The following is a 17,099-nucleotide window of genomic DNA, read 5'->3' on the forward strand; positions in this document are numbered from 1 at the left end:
ACCATGGGTTAGGTTCATCCAGACATGCGGCTGTTCTTCTTAAATCCCTGGGAGTTTGTCCATGGTCATCGTCAGAGTTCTTGTGTGGGTATAAACAATGAAAATGTGTGACTGTGATTTCTGCCCCCACCAGAGTCAGGCTCTCCGGACTAACTGACACTTTGATTCTTAGGGCTTAAATGCTGTGTTCGACATCCTGGTGATAGGAAAATTCAACATTCTGGAAACTGTCCAAAAGGCACTACATAAGGGCAAATCATTAGAGGTGAGTTACATGCTTTTATCTCGAGCCCAGACATGGAAAATGTCAAGTACCAGCCCATTTAAAATGCTGTTTTCCAAGTATTTCTTGTGATTTGAATACAAAAGTAGGCAGCTTTTTAATGAACCGTGTCAAATGGTTTAGGTGGAGTAATCATACTTGGGGTTGGTATATTTAATTTTGCAATGCTAGGGATTAAACCCAGGGCCTGCATGATTCTAGGCAAATGCCCTATGATTAACCTATATCTCCAGCCCTTTTTTTTTCTATTTTTTTTATTTTAAACCAGTTTTACTATGTTGCCTAGGCTAGACTTGAACTCTGTGTAGCCTCTAGGCAGACCATATGGACCAAGGTGGCCACACTCCTGTCTCAGCCTCCTAAATACTTGGGACCACACGCTATGCTTTATTTGAAAAGGTCTTCCAACAGCAGGAACTTTGTGGTGTCGTTTCAGAACACCGGTGTGCTCAGGAACAGAGGTCTCCTCTTCCGAATGACCCTGCTCACCCTCGGAGGGACTAGCATGCTTTATGTACGCTGGAAAATCATGGGTACCGGTCCACCAGCATTTACCGAGGTGGACAATCCAGCCTCCTTTGCAGACAGCCTGTTGGTTAGGGTAAGTCATGAGCATGGACTTCTTTGCAATCATTTTCTTTCCCTCTGGTCTGTAGATCAGTGGTTCTCAACCTGTGAGACTCAACTCCTTTGTGGGGGTCAAATGACCCTTACACAGGGGCCACATCATCAGATATCCTGCACATGCAGATGTTTACACTGTGATGCATAACAGCAGCAAGGTTACAGTTATGAAGCAGCAATGAAGAATAATTTTATGGTTGAGGATCACCGCAGCGTGGGAGACTGTATTATTAAAGGGTGGCACGTTGGGAAGGTTGAGAACCACTGTTGTAGATCCTTCATCCTTCCCCGTCTTCATCTCTGCCCCTCCACCGCATCCCCCAGTCCCTAATAAGTAGATAAATCCTGTTTTTAACAAGATAACGCCAACCTTTTATTGTGCTGTTGGGAAAGATGTGTGTTGGGTCTCTATATAGTTATCTTTGTGTGTCCCTGGGGAATTAATGTCAAGAGCCCCCGCCTCCCCCCTCCACAATTCTAAACCCAGGGGTGCTGGAGTCTCTTTGATAAGGTAAGAGTGTTTACATATAACCTGCACTCATCTCCTCCGTGCTCAGAGCCGTCCCCAGCTTCTACACTGTTGCTGACGCAATGCCTGCTCTCTGTTCTCACATGGTTCAGGGAAGCACTCGGTGCTCGGCCAGCTTAAGCTTTGGGATTTTTTGAAACCTTCTGAAAAATTTTGTTTTCCTTCCGAATATTTTCAGTCTGTGGTTAAATTCTAGGTTTGTGGAATCTGTGGCTTTAGGCCCACAGAGAAGAGAGAGGACCAACCACCATTGCTTTCGTGAAAAGAAGGAAGAGCAGCCTCTTCTGTGGTGGTGTCCCTCTTACTAACGTGCTTCTTCCTGACCCCGTTTCTGTTGCTGCGGGAAACTGGTGTAGCTGAGACAGGACACAGTGTTGTAATACCACGCTGTTGTGACAGCATCAAGGTTATTCGCTTAGGTTTTCCTGTTTTCCTAACGACCTCAAGCCAGACTCCTAGCTGTGCACTTTACAGAGAGAAACCAAGAAAATACTCAGGGCTGAGCTCCGTTTTTAAATGGTTAGACGCACTGTTGACACCTGGGCCGGCCTCACATTGACGGAGTCAGAGGCATTAGGTACTACTATGTAAATGACCCATAGCCTGGTCGGATATATGACACCTGCATTGCCTGGTCCAGTGGCTTGGCTTTATTTATTTATAAAGTATTAAAAACGTGGATGCATTTAATAAATTACAGGTTACACTCCTATGCCCAGACTACAAATGGGCAGCATTTCATTTTTTACACAACTGCTCCCTGGAACAGGAACTTGTGAACGCCTCGGAAGTGAAGTTAGGACATGTGTGTTCTTTCAAGTTCAGGATCTAGTAAGTGTTTGTTTTTCTTTTGACTGACAGGCCATAAACTATAATTACTACTATTCGTTGAATGCCTGGCTGCTGCTGTGTCCCTGGTGGCTGTGTTTTGATTGGTCAATGGGCTGCATCCCCCTCATTAAGTCAGTTGGTGACTGGAGGGTAATTGCTCTGGCGGCACTTTGGCTCTGCCTAATTGGCCTAATATTCCAAGCTCTGTGCTCTGAAGATAGCTGCAAGAGAAGGTAAGAGAAGGCAGCATGGAATTTTAACTTCTACCCAGCAGAAGCATTTTTTTTTTTTGCTAACTCCAGTGCCCATCACTTTTAACAGCTCTGTGCATAGGATGTCTAAGGACATTTGTCCTGAATGTATGGCTACAACAAGGTGGGAATCTATGGTTGGCTTCAACCAGTAGGAGGGAAACTGGAGGAGATGTAGACATGACTGCCATGCCCCCCTCCCTTCTAAGTAGCACTTGGAGATCTCGCTGTAGGAGGCAAAGTGTAATTTATGGTCAGAACAGAGAGTGTAATTGACGTGTGTTGGGTCCATTATTTCACAGTTTTCCTTCCAAGAAACCCTTGCAAATTCTGTGTTCCTTTCTGTTTGTTGTCAGGCACAAAATAGGTTGCTGCCCCCAAAGAGACACCATACTTTTTCAGCAGATAAAAAGATCTTTTGCAAAGGGTTATTGAGGAAATAATTGGAGAAAACAAACATAGTTTCCGTGAAAATAAAAACTGTCTAAGATGATTTCCACAAAGCTTAACTGCATGATAGTAAATGAGCAATTTCTCAAAGTAATGTTCTGCTTACTTGTGTGCTTAAATTGGCTGATAATTCTAAAGAGCAGCAAACTTTAGTCCCAATCGGCTCATTTATACATGTGAAATAGAATTTAAAACAAAATACTGTAAGGCACAGGGTCCCAGAAGGCGCCACCAAATGTGACCCCCCATTTCTTCATTTATACCTTTGCATCCTATAAGACAGAGAGACATAGAGAGTAGTCCGAGGATGCTATATATGTTTCATGGAATACTGGCTTGTGTTTTGCTGGTTGTGACACAGTAACAACAATAACAACAAAAAAAGATACTTGTTTCTTTCAAATTTTACACAATTTAATCTATTTCTATATTGTTCTGGTTGGTGGCGGGGGGTCACATGTAAGACACGTGAATTTATTGGGGACCAGTGTTTATTAAGCAAAGGATAGATTGAATGTAATCTTTCTGACTTGATACAAGCATATGATTCGGGTGTTTTTCCCCATGTACTGGCCGCTGAGTGCCCTGCTCCGTGCTGTCAGCTTAACTCCCTCTACTTGATGCCCTTTTCCTTGCTAATACCTTTTCTAAACTGACGGCGGGAAACGAAGAAACAGTCTGTGTTAATCACGTCAAGTGAGGAGCTTCTCTTCGAAAGTCTAAGCTAGCCATTACTTTTCATCTTCCAGAATCCTGACTCTGGGTCTGGGATTTCTTGTGATTCCCTTCCTTCCTGCAAGCAACTTGTTTTTCCGAGTGGGCTTCGTGGTCGCAGAGCGTGTCCTCTACCTCCCCAGCGCTGGGTACTGCATGCTGCTGACCTTTGGCTTCGGAGCCCTAAGCAGACACACTAAGAAAAAGGTACCATGGGGCTGGGGAGATGGTTCAGTGGGTAAGGGGTTGGACTCACAACACTGATGTAAAAAACACTTGCCATGGCTTCGTGTGCCTGTAACCCCAAGCTTTGAGGGCTCCCAGACAGGCAGCTCCTGGGAACTCAATGTCCAGCCAGCCTAGCAGAAGTAGCCAGCTTCAGGCTCGGTGAATGACCCTGTCTTGAAGCAGTAAGGAATAGTGAAGGAAGACACTTGGTATCTTCTTGTGGCGCCTACATGGTCACAGGCGGATGCTCATGCCTGCGTACGTACTGAAAATAAAGTAAAAAAGAAACCTGAAAAAGGAAAGAACTATATACATATATACATGGTCACAGGCGGATGCTCATGCCTGCGTACGTACTGAAAATAAAGTAAAAAAGAAACCTGAAAAAGGAAAGAACTATATACATACATATATATATGACAACCCAGAATGCTGCCACCAAGAACCGTAACCGCCACATGTGGCTTACTGATGACGTGTGCCAACTCTGTCCAGAAACCAGTTGCCGCCGTCGTCCTGGGCATTCTACTCATCAACGCGCTGAGATGTGTGATCCGCAGTGGCGAGTGGCGGAGCGAAGACCGGCTGTTTCGGAGCGCCCTGTCTGTGTGTCCTCTCAATGCTAAGGTACCTCGCCCACCAGAGTCCTCCTCAGAACACTTCGCTGGAAGGTCTAAGTCCTCCAGCAGAGTGAGGACGTTAACCACGGAGCAGAAACTGGTGTTAGCCATCATCAAATATTTGTGGGGTTTTTTATTATTATTATTTTTCAGTGAGTTTGTTATGATTCGTTGTACTTAGCTAAAGGAAATGATTATATTCTAAAGAAATAGTTAAAACCAAGCAGTACCAATAGACAGATTTATTTAGAGCTGTGCCCATCCTCCTGTTCCTCTTGTCACTTCACTTTGAGGAGCCTGGGAGTGGGGTGGTGTCTCATCTCCAGGCTGGGGCTGCGTAGAGCTCCCGTCCTAATCTTTCAAGCACACCTTACAGAATCCGCACTGGTGACGGCAGCTGGCCCCCCTTCAAGCTTAAGGTGGGGGTACCTGTGAGCACACTTGGATGTTCAAAGTAGACCACCAGCTCACACACATACCGCCCTGAGTCCTCTGCTGGGTGATGCCTCTTGCCAGATTAGATAAGCATGGATGTATGTGCTTTTAACATTGGCAGTGTTTCTGTTGGGGGGATCTAGAGGGGATTTACCTCACTTGTAGGTTTGGTTAAATCTGAGGTTTTTTTTTTTTTTTTACTTACCCAGCTGTGCAAACTCTCAGTGTTCTTTTTTTTGTTGTTGTTGTTGGGTAAGGAATAATGCCTGCCTGCAAGGCCTCTTGTGGGAGCAGAGGAAGTGATGACGCCATAGCACAACGGTCAGCACATAGTAGGCGCCCTGGGGGATGTTAGCTTTTTAGATTTCACGTTCACGTTGGCTCTGCCGAACAGTAAGAAGAGAATTCCGTTTGCTGAAGCTGGGCCAAGGCTTTAGGGTGGGAGTCTCCTGTTAGTTAGTGTACAGACTGTAGTGTCATACGGACAGCTGTCTTAGCTCATTTGGTTGGAATTGCCTAGAACGTGTGAATGGGTCCTGAAATGGGGGGAGTTTTCTCAAGTTCTCAGTTCTACATTCTATGTTAAGGAAAGCAGCAATTTCAGACAACATCTTACATAAATAAGCTAATGAGTACTTCACATCTTGCTGTGACCCCCCCTCACCTCCCCAACCCCCTCTTCCCAACCCCCCAAACCCCACCTCCCCACCCCCCCCCAAAGTGAAGACAGGTCCATAAAAGCTGTGACTCCCTTGCTTGCCCTCTGTCTTTCCCTCTGTCACCCGTGTTTTATAGTTAAGAGTCTTAGAGAAAGTGATTCACTTCAGGACTTTTTGCCTTTGCTTTGCTGAGCAACCGCTGTCTTCCGTGAGTCAACTTCAGTAGCAGTTTAACTTCATAGACACAGGATTTCCTTTACGTTTACGTCCCTGCGTGGACAGCACCAATTGCCCGATCTGCTTATGTAGTTCCTCGCTGTGGGGGAACTCCTGTCTCTACACGGGGCATTATAATCAATCCCACCATTGTCCTCTTGCTAAGGATTTAGGTAGAGGGCATTACTTTCTTTATTTCCTCAGCTGGGAGAAACTGAGGCATAGAAAGGGGTAGCTGGAACTAGTAATTGGAGTGGCTGGGTGGAGATCCAGCAGGGTGGTTTGCTGTGCACAGGTAACCATGGTAAGCAAGGGGCATGGGGATATATGTGTGTGTGTGTGTGTGTGTGTGTGTGTGTGTGTGTGTGTGTGTGTGTGTGTGTGTATTTGCTGTCTTGGCCTGGAAAATCTTCCCAGTGTGTGAATTCAGCCATAACAGACTGGAAGACAGGGAGTTCACACATGGGCATCACATGGTCAAGGGTATGTGTGTGTCTCTTTCTAACTAAGGTGTGCATAAAGACCTCAGCTTTAAGCCAGTGCCATGGTATTCATTATTTTTTTTTCAATGCCATTTAATGTAAGCAAGATAGTGTAGCTGGAGTTACTTTTCTGCCTGCTCCTGCAACCGATTCGCCCCAAATAAACACACAGAGACCTAAATTAATGTGTAAACTGTTTAGCCGATGGCTTAGGGCTTCTTACTGGCTGGCTCTCTCTTAATTTATTAACCCATTTCTATCAAAGTATTTCCACGTGGTCTTATCTTACTGGAGAAGGGTCTGGACCTGTTACTCCTTCCTCCACTACATGGCATCTCCCTGCCACCCCTCTCTCCTCAACCCAGTCTTCCCGTCTGGTAGCTCCGCCTATGCTTCCTGCCTGGCTGCTGGCCAGTCAGTGTTTTATTCATCAGCCAATAAGAGAAGCATATATACGGAAGGACATTCCCCATCAAGATAGAGTTTCTGCTCTGTTTTAACTGTCCTGTTATACACTCACACGTCGAATCGTCCTCCTCTTATTCCCCCTTTGGAGACTGCTGTATCCTATCAGTCCTTTTCCAGGCGATTTATTTTCTGCGCTGGTCTCCACTGCCTCTGAATAGTAAGCAAGCAGTTGGCACCTCGCTATTGTTCAGACCCAGATTCATAAACTGAGACTCGCCTTTTTTTTTTTAAACTTTGAGAGCTTGAGATACCGGTATAGGTAGTGCTGGTTCCTGGCCTGCATTGAAACTACCCACAGTGCCTTGCATGTGGTAATTGCCTAATATTAGTTATTGAATTGGGCCAAATGGAAACTTGTGTTCTTCAAGCCTACCGTGTGTGAGAGTCCAAGTACTGGATTTATTGGCAGTCGTTTTAGTTTTTTAAGGCTTTAACATATGCTGCGTTTAATATCAACCCCATGATACAGTTCTAAATTACTTTAACAGTGAAAGAAAGGAACCATATACCACCCCAAGGTATTTCCTTAAGGGTGATTACTGAAGTTTTCTGTGTTCAAACATTTTAGGTTTGGCAACCTTCAACGTCGGCAGGGTATTTGAAACAGCCAGTTTCTAATGCAAAGGTATCGAAAGTGCCCTTCATAGTGGATGCCGTTAGCTCTTTACCTGTGTGTATGCCATTTAATGGCCGTGGCTGTTTTAATCTGACTTCCTTGTCTCAGCACATGAGGTACAAAGACTGGAAGGAGAGCTGGATAAATGGCCTCTTTCAGTCTTCTGTATACCACGGTAACAAAAATCACTCATTTTTTTAAACGCTGCCAACAGTAGCCTGGTCGTCGGGCCCCGTTTTCTGCGTCACTTGGCCCAATCTAGACAGCTGTTTTCTTTCCACCGAATTCCCTGCCGAATCCATAGAGTGACAATGGCATCTTACTTTTGGAGTGTCTTCTGGGCCTGAATCCGACTCCTAGCCCGCTCAGTTCCAATAACTGCTACCCAGCTTTTCACAGTGGCCTGTCCTCTGCCCTGGGATTCTGGCCTGGCATTGTGAGTGTCTCGCAGAACCCTGGCCAAGCTGCAGAGGGCAGCTGAACTCTTTGAGGACGGCTTAGGGAGAGGACAAAGGGAAAGCAGCAGGAGCTGCGGGCAGAAGAGGCCGCCGCCGTGCCCACATTTGAGCAGAAGCTGTATTTGTGTCCCGGTGACCAGGAGGACATTCCTCTTGGTGGCACCCTCCAGCTTTCCATCCTTTCGTGCCTGGAATGGAATGAGGCCACAAATATTGTGGCCTGCCCTGGCAATAGCGTTTACTGAACCACTGCTTCTGAGCTGTAATGTCAGAATGAAAATACCAACGAATGGACAGAATTACGATCCAGGAAGTTTCTGTGTGTGGGGTGTATGTGTGTGTGTGTGTGTGTGTGTATGTTTGAGAGGGGTGTGTGTTTGAGAGGGGTGTGTGTGTGTGTGAGGGGCACATGTGTGTGTGAGGGGCGTGTGTGTGTGGTGAAGAAGGCGGCACTCAGGCATATTACATCAGCATGTCTCTGCTTCGGATTTCCCTCATTGAACCAGGTAGACACAAACGTAGCTATCTTAAAATTGGCTACGTGAAAGGGATCTGTAAGAGAGGAGCTTATAGAAATCCAAACATACCAGGCAGTGCTGTAGCTGGGTTTTTGAGACTGACCGTGCAGGACAGGTTCATTTTCAGAGCCCAGTGCCCCGCCCTGCCCGAGTACTGTTTCAGGATTCCATACGTTCGCTTGGGTCACCACTGCATGACGCCCTGAGACCTTGAGCCTGCAGCAGCAGAGATCAGTTCTACTAGACATGTACGATGAGCGTGCCAGCAGGGCTGCTTTCTGTGGAGGCCTCTCCAGCCATGTGTCCTCATGTGGTCGTCCCTGTGCACAGCCGTCTTCATCTCTGTCTGTACCCAGTCAGATTAGGGTGTTGCCCCCCCCATGCGACCTCGATTCTACTTTATTACACCTTAAAGGCCAGGACTCCGCAGCCCCGGGCCTCATTGTCTGAACACTGAGGACACTATATTCAGTCTGTGGCACATAGCAGAAGACAGTAGCTGGCATTATTCAAGAAGAGCAGGCAGTGTGGCGAGGCATCCAAGTGGCCTACAGCAGTCAGCCAGCCTTCGCCCAGCGCCTGGGACGCGGGTGTACTGTGGTTAAAAACCGGACTTAGGAACCGGGGCTCAGATTCAGCCTCATCGTTTCTAATAAATACCAAAGAGGTTTACCAGATCCGAAAAGGGGAGGCAGCAGCTCCTTAAGCTCAGAACCTGCGTATGGGGGAAGATATTGGCAAATCTTGGTGGCCCTCTGTAGGAGGCGATAACTATGGTCTGTCATTCGCCCTGAGTCTTCCTCTCTAAACAGAGATGTGTGGCATCTCCTCCTGGGATTGCCACTGGCTTTTATGGTCCTGGGGAGAGCTTTTGATTTTCAGGGCCAAAGGCATCCTGCTTGCCAAGTCCAGGTCCCAGCTCCCTTTTTTGTTTTGTTTTAATGGTATTTTTGAGATAAGGTCTCAAGTAGCCCTGACTGTCTTTGTAGCCAACCAATGATGACCTTAAACTGATCCCTCTGCCTCTACTTTCCAAGTGCTAGAATTGCAGACATGCACCACCAACACCTGACATTTCTCTGTAATATAATCCAAGCCCATGCCTAACTGAGAAAATACTCTGAATCGTCCCCCCACCCCAGGTGTCCTCATTCTAAGATGGTTAAGAATTTCTCATTGATTTTTCAACCATGAGTCCTGTTTCTTCGATCTTCTCTCCAAATGGCTTCTCTGATCATTAATGATCATCTCATATTCTCTCTCATTCTTTTTTATTGTTGTTTCAAGACTGGGTTTCTCTGCATAGCCCTTGCTGTCCTGGGACTCACTTTGTAGACCAGGCTGGCCTCAAACTCACAGAGATCCGCCTGCCTCTGGCCCCTGAGTGCTGGCGTTAAAGACCTGCCTGGCTTCTCTTTCATTCTTAATGAACGTAAAAACTTCCATCATATAAATTAGCCTTTCTGTGGCCAACAAGATGAGTTAGTAGGTAAAGGTGTTTGCTGCCTGACCTCAGCTGAGTCTGAGGAAGATGTAAGGACGAGGCTTCATAAGGGGAGAGACTTGGCCTGCGCACAGTAAACCAGAAGTAACCTCTGAAAAACACATACCCACTGTCTTGCCATCTGATAACCTCCACTGCGTTCCGAGTTATCATCAAGGAACCCCCCACCCTCCATCCCTTAGACTTCACAGCCTCTCTGTCTTAAAACTGGGCAAAATACATTTCTGTATTAGAAATTAGCATCCTGTGGCATTCTGCTATACCAAAGGTAAGCAGGAAGACAGGGCTTACATCAGGACTGAGAAGAGACGCGGGGACAGGGAAGTTCACTGGTGTGTGAACAGCGCGGCACAGAGGCGTCTGGTCACCAGCAAACACCGAGACCAGGCTGGAAGAGCTCCTCCCTTAGGCTTGGACTTCAGAACTGAGACTGGCAGTGCTGTGTGAACCCCGATCGGTGGCATCTCCTCACGACACCCCGAGGGCACCGGCCTTGCTGCTCTCAACAGCCTGCTGCCACCTTGCTATTCCTGCCCTCAGCTCTCCAGCAACCCTGAGCCTCCTGTCCCAACACCAGCTTCCTCTCCTCCCTACACTGCCTGGGTTGCCCCTTCTTCAGAGGGCATCCTCTATGCCAAACCTTTCCCTAGTAGCTAGGGTCAGATTCCAGCCAGGAAGTCCGTCCCATAGGACTCTTCCCCGGGCTCTCTGAAACCAGGACGTGACCTTTCCCTCGCAGCCTGTGCAGGGACACTGGTACTGAGGTAGACGTGTAGTCATTGGCCAGGGGTGCTGTGAGACAGGGCTTTGGGCTTTGGCCTCCATGTTGTCCCCGGCTGCTGGGACTTCGACTTACTCGGTCGTCATCAGCACTGCCTGAAGGATGAACAGTGGTAGATGTTAGTTGGTAGCTTCTTAGTTTAGGCTGCCATAAAAGAACACTGTGGGCTGGGGATAAAATGGTAGATTCTGGAGGCTGGGGAACCCACAGTGAAGGCACCTGTGGGTAGTGGTCCCTGAGAAGGACAGACATCTTTTCAGTGAGACCCTAAAATAATAAAGTGAGAGGGGGGGACACGTTTATGACCTCTCCACCTTCCAAAGCTCCCACCTTCTAACCCCTCACGTTAGGAGTTAGGATGCCATTGTATGAATTCGGGGATGGGAGACAAAAGCATCCCACTCACGATGCAGGGAGGAAAGAGCTTGCAGTGCTACCAGAGGAATATGCCAGACCGGAGAGGACTGGATTTAGGGAAAAGTGACAGAACTGTTACTTCTGTCTCGGGTCTGCAGGTGACTGACTTGTGATCTCGACTCTGAGGTTAGTCACAGAGGAGGACATGGGGCTTTCCAGACAGCTTAGTTTTGTGACTTTCTGGTTTTTCTCCGGGGGGTGACGTAGCCATTTTCCTTCCCGTCATATTTACAGCTGGGTCTGCATGTTGTCCCTCGTGGCTTGCGACCACCCCACCACCATCATCCCCCCGCCCCCCAGCCTCAACATAGGGTCTCTTAGTTCTGGCAGATTTGTTTTGTTTTGTTTTAAATCCCTTTTCTTTGCGTCTCCAGTCAGACGGTCCGTTAGGTGTCCAGCTCTGAACAGAGAAGTCTCTGTGCCGATAGCCAAATTGTCACCTGTGTTTTCAGGTTCACTACAACATTGGCAAAAACCTGGCTGACCAAGGCAACCAAACAGCGGCCATCAGATACTACCGGGAAGCAGTCAGGTACGTGTGTGCACGTGCGTGCATGTGTGTGTGCGTGCGTGCGTGCCTGAGTGTGCGCCCGTGAATCTTCACTTTCCGAGATGCCTGGCCCTTCCCTGAAAAGCTCTTCCATCTCTGCTGATTCTCCGAGTGTTGGGTGTAAACAAAGGGGGACAGTAACGGTCTCTTTGGCTTTCCTCCCCACTTCCAGACTAAACCCCAAGTACATTCATGCCATGAATAACCTCGGTAATATCTTAAAAGAGAGGGATGAGCTACAGGAAGCTGAGGAGCTGCTGTCATTGGCTGTCCAGATACAGTAAGCACCTTTTTCTCTTCTTAGCTCTCTGCCAAGGACAAAAAAAAAAAATATGGATCCTGGGTTTGGGCCGTCATTCAGTCTTCTCTGTTTCTTGTTTATTTTTTATAAAAACAAAATTAAAAAAAATGCTTCCCTAGGCCAGACTTTGCAGCCGCGTGGATGAATTTGGGCATAGTTCAGAATAGCCTGAAACGGTTCGAGGCAGCAGAGCAAAGCTACCGGACGGCAATTAAGCACAGGAGGAAATACCCAGACTGCTACTACAACCTTGGGCGGCTGGTAAGGACAGACTGCCCCAATTTCCCATCCCCATAAACAGAATCCCCTTAAACCCGTCCAGGGCTCTCCTCATTACAGACGTCCTCTGTGTGTGTGTGTTTCATCTCCTTTGGAAGTAGCGATTTGGTTTCCTCGTTTGTACTGCCAAAGTTCTAATTAATGAGCCATCCAGACCGAGTGAGTCCAGTTTATAAAGTCACGAAGGCAATAGATTAAATGAAAATTCTGTACATCCCTTCTGCCCTGGAAAACATACTTTCTGATAAACATTGGTTTTGTTTTATTTTTAAAACATGAATTGAGTAGAAGCTAAGGTTTAAAAGATTTCTGAGCTCCCTTGTTCTTCTTCCCCAAGGGAGCAGATCTCTTCTTTCTCAAGGGGATATTCTCCTCCAAAAGACGGCTTCCGGAGTTAGAGTGTGTATCTGAAAGGGCCTTGCAGTTTACTTAATGAAACTAGAAACTAGAATGCTTGAATTAATCTATATTTCTAGTTTTTGACAGAATAGTTAAAGGAATCTGATTGCTCCTAATTTTCTTGTGTATGGAAGTTTCTGGCCCACCTTGTCTCACAGCTGTTTAGTCCCAAATAAACACATAGAGGCTTATATTAATCATAAACGGTTTGGCCAATAGCTCAGGCTTCTTATTGGCTAGCTCTCTTAATTACTAACCCATTTCTATTAATCTACATCTCTCCACAGTGGCTACATGGTGTCTTCTTGACTCTGCCTACTACCCTTATTTATCCCTGTTCAGATTTCCTGCCTGGCTAAATACTGCCTGTCCATTGGCTGAAGCATCTTTATTCATCAACCAATAAGAAAAACATATATTCACAGCATACAAAAGGACAGCCCCCATTAAATAATGACCTAAGCAGCAGCATCCTTTAAACAGGAGTCATTAGATTTACTAGGTGAAATTGAGGAGGAAAATATTTTTGGTCTATGTGAGCCAAAGTGGATTGTATGCACAATGATGGGACATCTTTAAAAAAGAAGTGTACAACTTCATAAGTAGGTAAAATTCACAGGTCTTTAAAAAAAAATAACTTATTTATCCCCATTTGAAATACCTGAAGTATCCTCATATTATGCAGTCTTTGTATGAACAAAACCAGTAGTCCTCCCCTACATTAGTTATTCATCCAGATAAGCACTTCATCTCATATTTGATAATTGAGAGCTTCCATATAACATTTGTATTTTCTATAAAAGATAACAAATGTCCCCCTGCCTTTGGGAAGCATCCCTCTCCGAACTCTGTACTTTGACCCAAAGACCGTGTCAAAGCAGAAGGGAAACCCAGAAAACATTGGATGTTTGGTTTCTTTTTCTTTTTTAATATGAAGAATAGACTTCCATTTAATGTGTTTGCTTCTGGAGTGACGTGCCATGATTTTGTGAACTGCGCAGGTGAATGAACAGAGGAAAAGAAATGGTGGGGTGTAAGGCCATGAGCAGTAGCTGACTTTCTCATGGTAGACTGAGGGGTCACCCCTGCAGGCCACGTACAGGGAAGCAAACCATGTGTGGGGATGCGAATGAAAACCTGGCACAGATTGACTCTGTCAGCCTGGATCAGGCTTTGGGTCATTGTCAGCAAATTTAAAAACACAGTAAGCACCATTGTTTCCAGGCAACAGCCAGTCCAATCCCAGGTGCACGATAAAGCTTAAAGTGTGACAACACAGAGACTCCTTTACAAAGTACATGTGACCAGGCGGGTGGGTTCTATAAGTTGAAAGGTCTAGAATCTAGTGTGATCTCCAACCAATAGCATAGAGGTCAGAAGGACATAAAGGACACATGGTGTTTCCCCTAAGGATGGGTAATCGTCTACAGAGAGATTAGTCTGGGATAGTCATTCTGGAGAATTTAGGTGAGGTCTGCCTCCATACCAAAGGGTAGGTGGCGGCTGCCTCCACAGAGAGCAAAACGGTCACCAGGTCTTTAACAAAATCCACTCCCTGCCTTCTGGGTAGGAAAACAGTATTTTTGTCTCCACCATCGAGAAGAGGCCCCTGTGTGTTTAGCATTTCTGGTTTCCCTAGTGACCAGCGGGTGCAAGGTCAAGTCCCTTTAAGTGGGCAGATAATGTTCGTGTTATAAATTTCAGAATGATGTTGCTTATGTGGTTTTTTATTAAAAAAAAAAAACAAAACACTAAAGTTGTTTTAGTTAAAAGTACAACAGGAAGACACCATCTCCAGAAGCCTAAGCCAGTGCCAGAAAGAGGAGTTACTTCCTCCAGGGCACCGCAGAGGGGTGACAGCAACATGACTGACCCCAGGGAACAAGAGGTCTGAACACACAGGCCGAGCGTTTCATTCTCTTGACCTCGCTGGCCGTCCCCGTGACTACTGGGCCCTGGGTGCTGCTTTCATATTTCAAAACGCATCGCTTTATAATGATGCGGACGTCTATGCTGAAGAAGTATTTATCTCTCCTAGGGATGCGCAGGGGGTGGAGGGCACCTTTAAAACCTCCTGATAATGTGAATAGAGACCGTAATAACCTCGATCGCATACAGACCAGGGCAGGTCCTCAGTGCTGACAAAGGGAGAGAGCGGAGGGAGCAGATGTGTCAACCTAAATCCATGCTGGGAGGCAGAGTCTCTTGTTCGCTGGGTCAGTTACACTAGTACTTAGGTGACGTGAGATTTGGTGCTTGTGAAGTCCTGGGTGCTGCACCTCTTCTAGAGGCAGTTCCTTTCGGGCTATTGCTCGCAAAGCACATGTGTCCGCCTGCAGCTTCCACAGTAGCCATCAGCTTCCACCCTGCCTGTCACTGCTGTTAACTGGGATTTAGAAAATGGGATTTATGCTAAATGAGCCCCAGTAGGAGTAGCACCCAAAGAAAAGATCACAGAACATAAAATACAAGCTTGGGATGGCGAGCTCTAGCCTCGGGCTTTATGATGCTTTCCCTGGAATTGACCAGTCATAGCCCCGAAACAAGGATACCTCGGAGTTGTTTACCTATTGTGCTGCCCTGAAATGGCATTAAATTACCACACGGCCTGGTGTCTGGAGGCTCTTGCTCTCCGTTGAGGTTTAATTATCCAGCCTTTGCTCTTGACAGCTTAAAAGCATTAAGGCTTAATCTTTAACAGCTCAACCTGCCCTGTACGTATCTGGAAATAAGAGGAAACTTAATAACTTCAGAGTGTCCGTTTTAGACGTCATGTCTTTATAACGGGAGACAGATGCCTGCTTTGATTTGTGGATTTGATAAAGAAGAGGATGTAATTCAATTATGGAGGAAATGGGAAGAGCCCGGGTTACTGGGGGCACAGTGCTGATCCTCGAGGGGGGTGGTGGTGACAGTGACTCGGAGGATGCTGCCGACTGTTTACCGTGCAGACGTTGGCCGTCTGTGTCAGTTCCCGGGCTTGGGAAAAGAGGAAAACATGCTGAGTGTTTTGAACTGGGAAGCCTTAGCAGAAGGACCTGGTGTTGGGGGAAGAGCAAAAATGGAAATGTATTGATGGAGAAATAAATAATGAAGGGAAGGAAACCCGCAGGTTTTGGGGAAGCATGTGAATGGAAGGAGAACCGAACTCAGAAGCTGCCGTATGGAGGACAGACCCGTGGCTTCCAGGCATGGGACAGTGGAGGAGAGGGCGACGGGAGGAGGAGGAGGGCAGGATGCAAATTGGGAAAAACATGGTTCTCTGGCCTTGACTTTCTGAGGCTGACAAAAAAAAAGTGTCAAGGAGTCCGGTGGTAAGGGACCAGGAGCCAAGTATGGGATGCATGAGTATTAAGTCGCCACATCTCTCTGTTTTCTTTTCTTTTTATTTATCCTGTATGTCTTTTACACATCATGTATCTTGATACCGTTCACTTCCCTGTCCCTTCGCATCAGCCCTCTGCCCCTGCACACACACCCCCCAAAATAAAACAAATTGTAAGAGAAAAAAAGGAAAAAAGAAATTTAAAAAGGGGAGAAAAAGTCTTAAAAATCTCATCATGGGTGAGTCGCGCCGTAAACCCCTCGGTTCAGCCTTCAACAAGCAGTGACAACAGTCAAGAGTAATAGTGAGGGATGAGTTGAAAACGTTGTGTGAGGACGTGTGCTGTCTGAGGAATTTACAGTGTCACCTCTGGCCGTCCAGGTGACTCACATGTGTGTTACACACTGCAGAGAACTGACTCGACACTTCCAGTGCAGAGACCAAGTTTAATGTTTAGTGTTTATTTAGGGTTATTTATTTAGTGTTATTAGCCCTGTTTATTTCCATTTTTATAGTGTTTCCCAATGGTTTAAAGGACAAAATATTACAACCTGATAGTCTAAGCCTCGCAAGAAATTTGAGAAATTCTGACATATTTTTCTTTCTTTAATTTTTTTTCCTTTTTTTAAAATTTAAATTAGAAACAAGCTTCTTTTACATGTCAAACCCAGTTCCCTCTCCCTCCCCTCATTCCCTGCCCCCCACCGGTCCCTCTATCCCATCCCCTTTCTGGTCCCCAGCAAGGGTGAGGCCTTCCATGGGGGATCTTCAAAGTCTGTCATATCATTTGGAGCAGGGCCTAGACCCTCCCCCGTGTGTCTAGGCTGAGAGAGTATCCCTCCATGGGGAGTGGGCTCCCAACGTCCATTCATGTACTAGGAATAAATACTGATCCACTACCAGAGGCCCCATAGATTAACCAGATGTCCAAACTGACACGTTTAGGGGGTCTAGAACAGTCCTGTGCTGGTTTCTCTGTGGTCCGTGAGCTCCCATTTTCATAATTCATTAAACCTAAAGTCACCTATTTGTTGCATGGGCCATAGGACAAGTCAAAAAAATTTTTGTTGCCCCGTGGAAAGTGTACTTAGTAAGCAGGAAGGAAGTGATAACCTAATCTGCCATCGATTTCTGTCATTTGAAATTTGTGCCGAGTTTCAA

At 46.4% G+C, this 17,099-nt stretch overlaps 1 protein-coding gene across 1 annotated transcript in view; it reads left to right on the forward strand.

Moving 5' to 3' along the window:
* The window catches only part of Tmtc4 (transmembrane O-mannosyltransferase targeting cadherins 4), a 58,452-nt gene that overhangs the window by 30,260 nt on the left and 11,093 nt on the right, over nt 1–17,099 (forward strand). Inside the window, exons 7-14 of the mRNA XM_005079433.4 lie at nt 173–265; nt 720–884; nt 2,298–2,500; nt 3,718–3,889; nt 4,406–4,537; nt 11,537–11,616; nt 11,807–11,914; nt 12,055–12,196. Coding sequence (XP_005079490.1) covers nt 173–265; nt 720–884; nt 2,298–2,500; nt 3,718–3,889; nt 4,406–4,537; nt 11,537–11,616; nt 11,807–11,914; nt 12,055–12,196 — 1,095 coding nt within the window. The remainder of the gene's footprint in view (nt 1–172; nt 266–719; nt 885–2,297; nt 2,501–3,717; nt 3,890–4,405; nt 4,538–11,536; nt 11,617–11,806; nt 11,915–12,054; nt 12,197–17,099) is intronic.

Source organism: Mesocricetus auratus, unplaced genomic scaffold (genome assembly GCF_017639785.1).
Source record: "Mesocricetus auratus isolate SY011 unplaced genomic scaffold, BCM_Maur_2.0 Super-Scaffold_2245, whole genome shotgun sequence".
In the NCBI taxonomy this organism is placed as follows: Eukaryota; Metazoa; Chordata; class Mammalia; order Rodentia; family Cricetidae; genus Mesocricetus; species Mesocricetus auratus.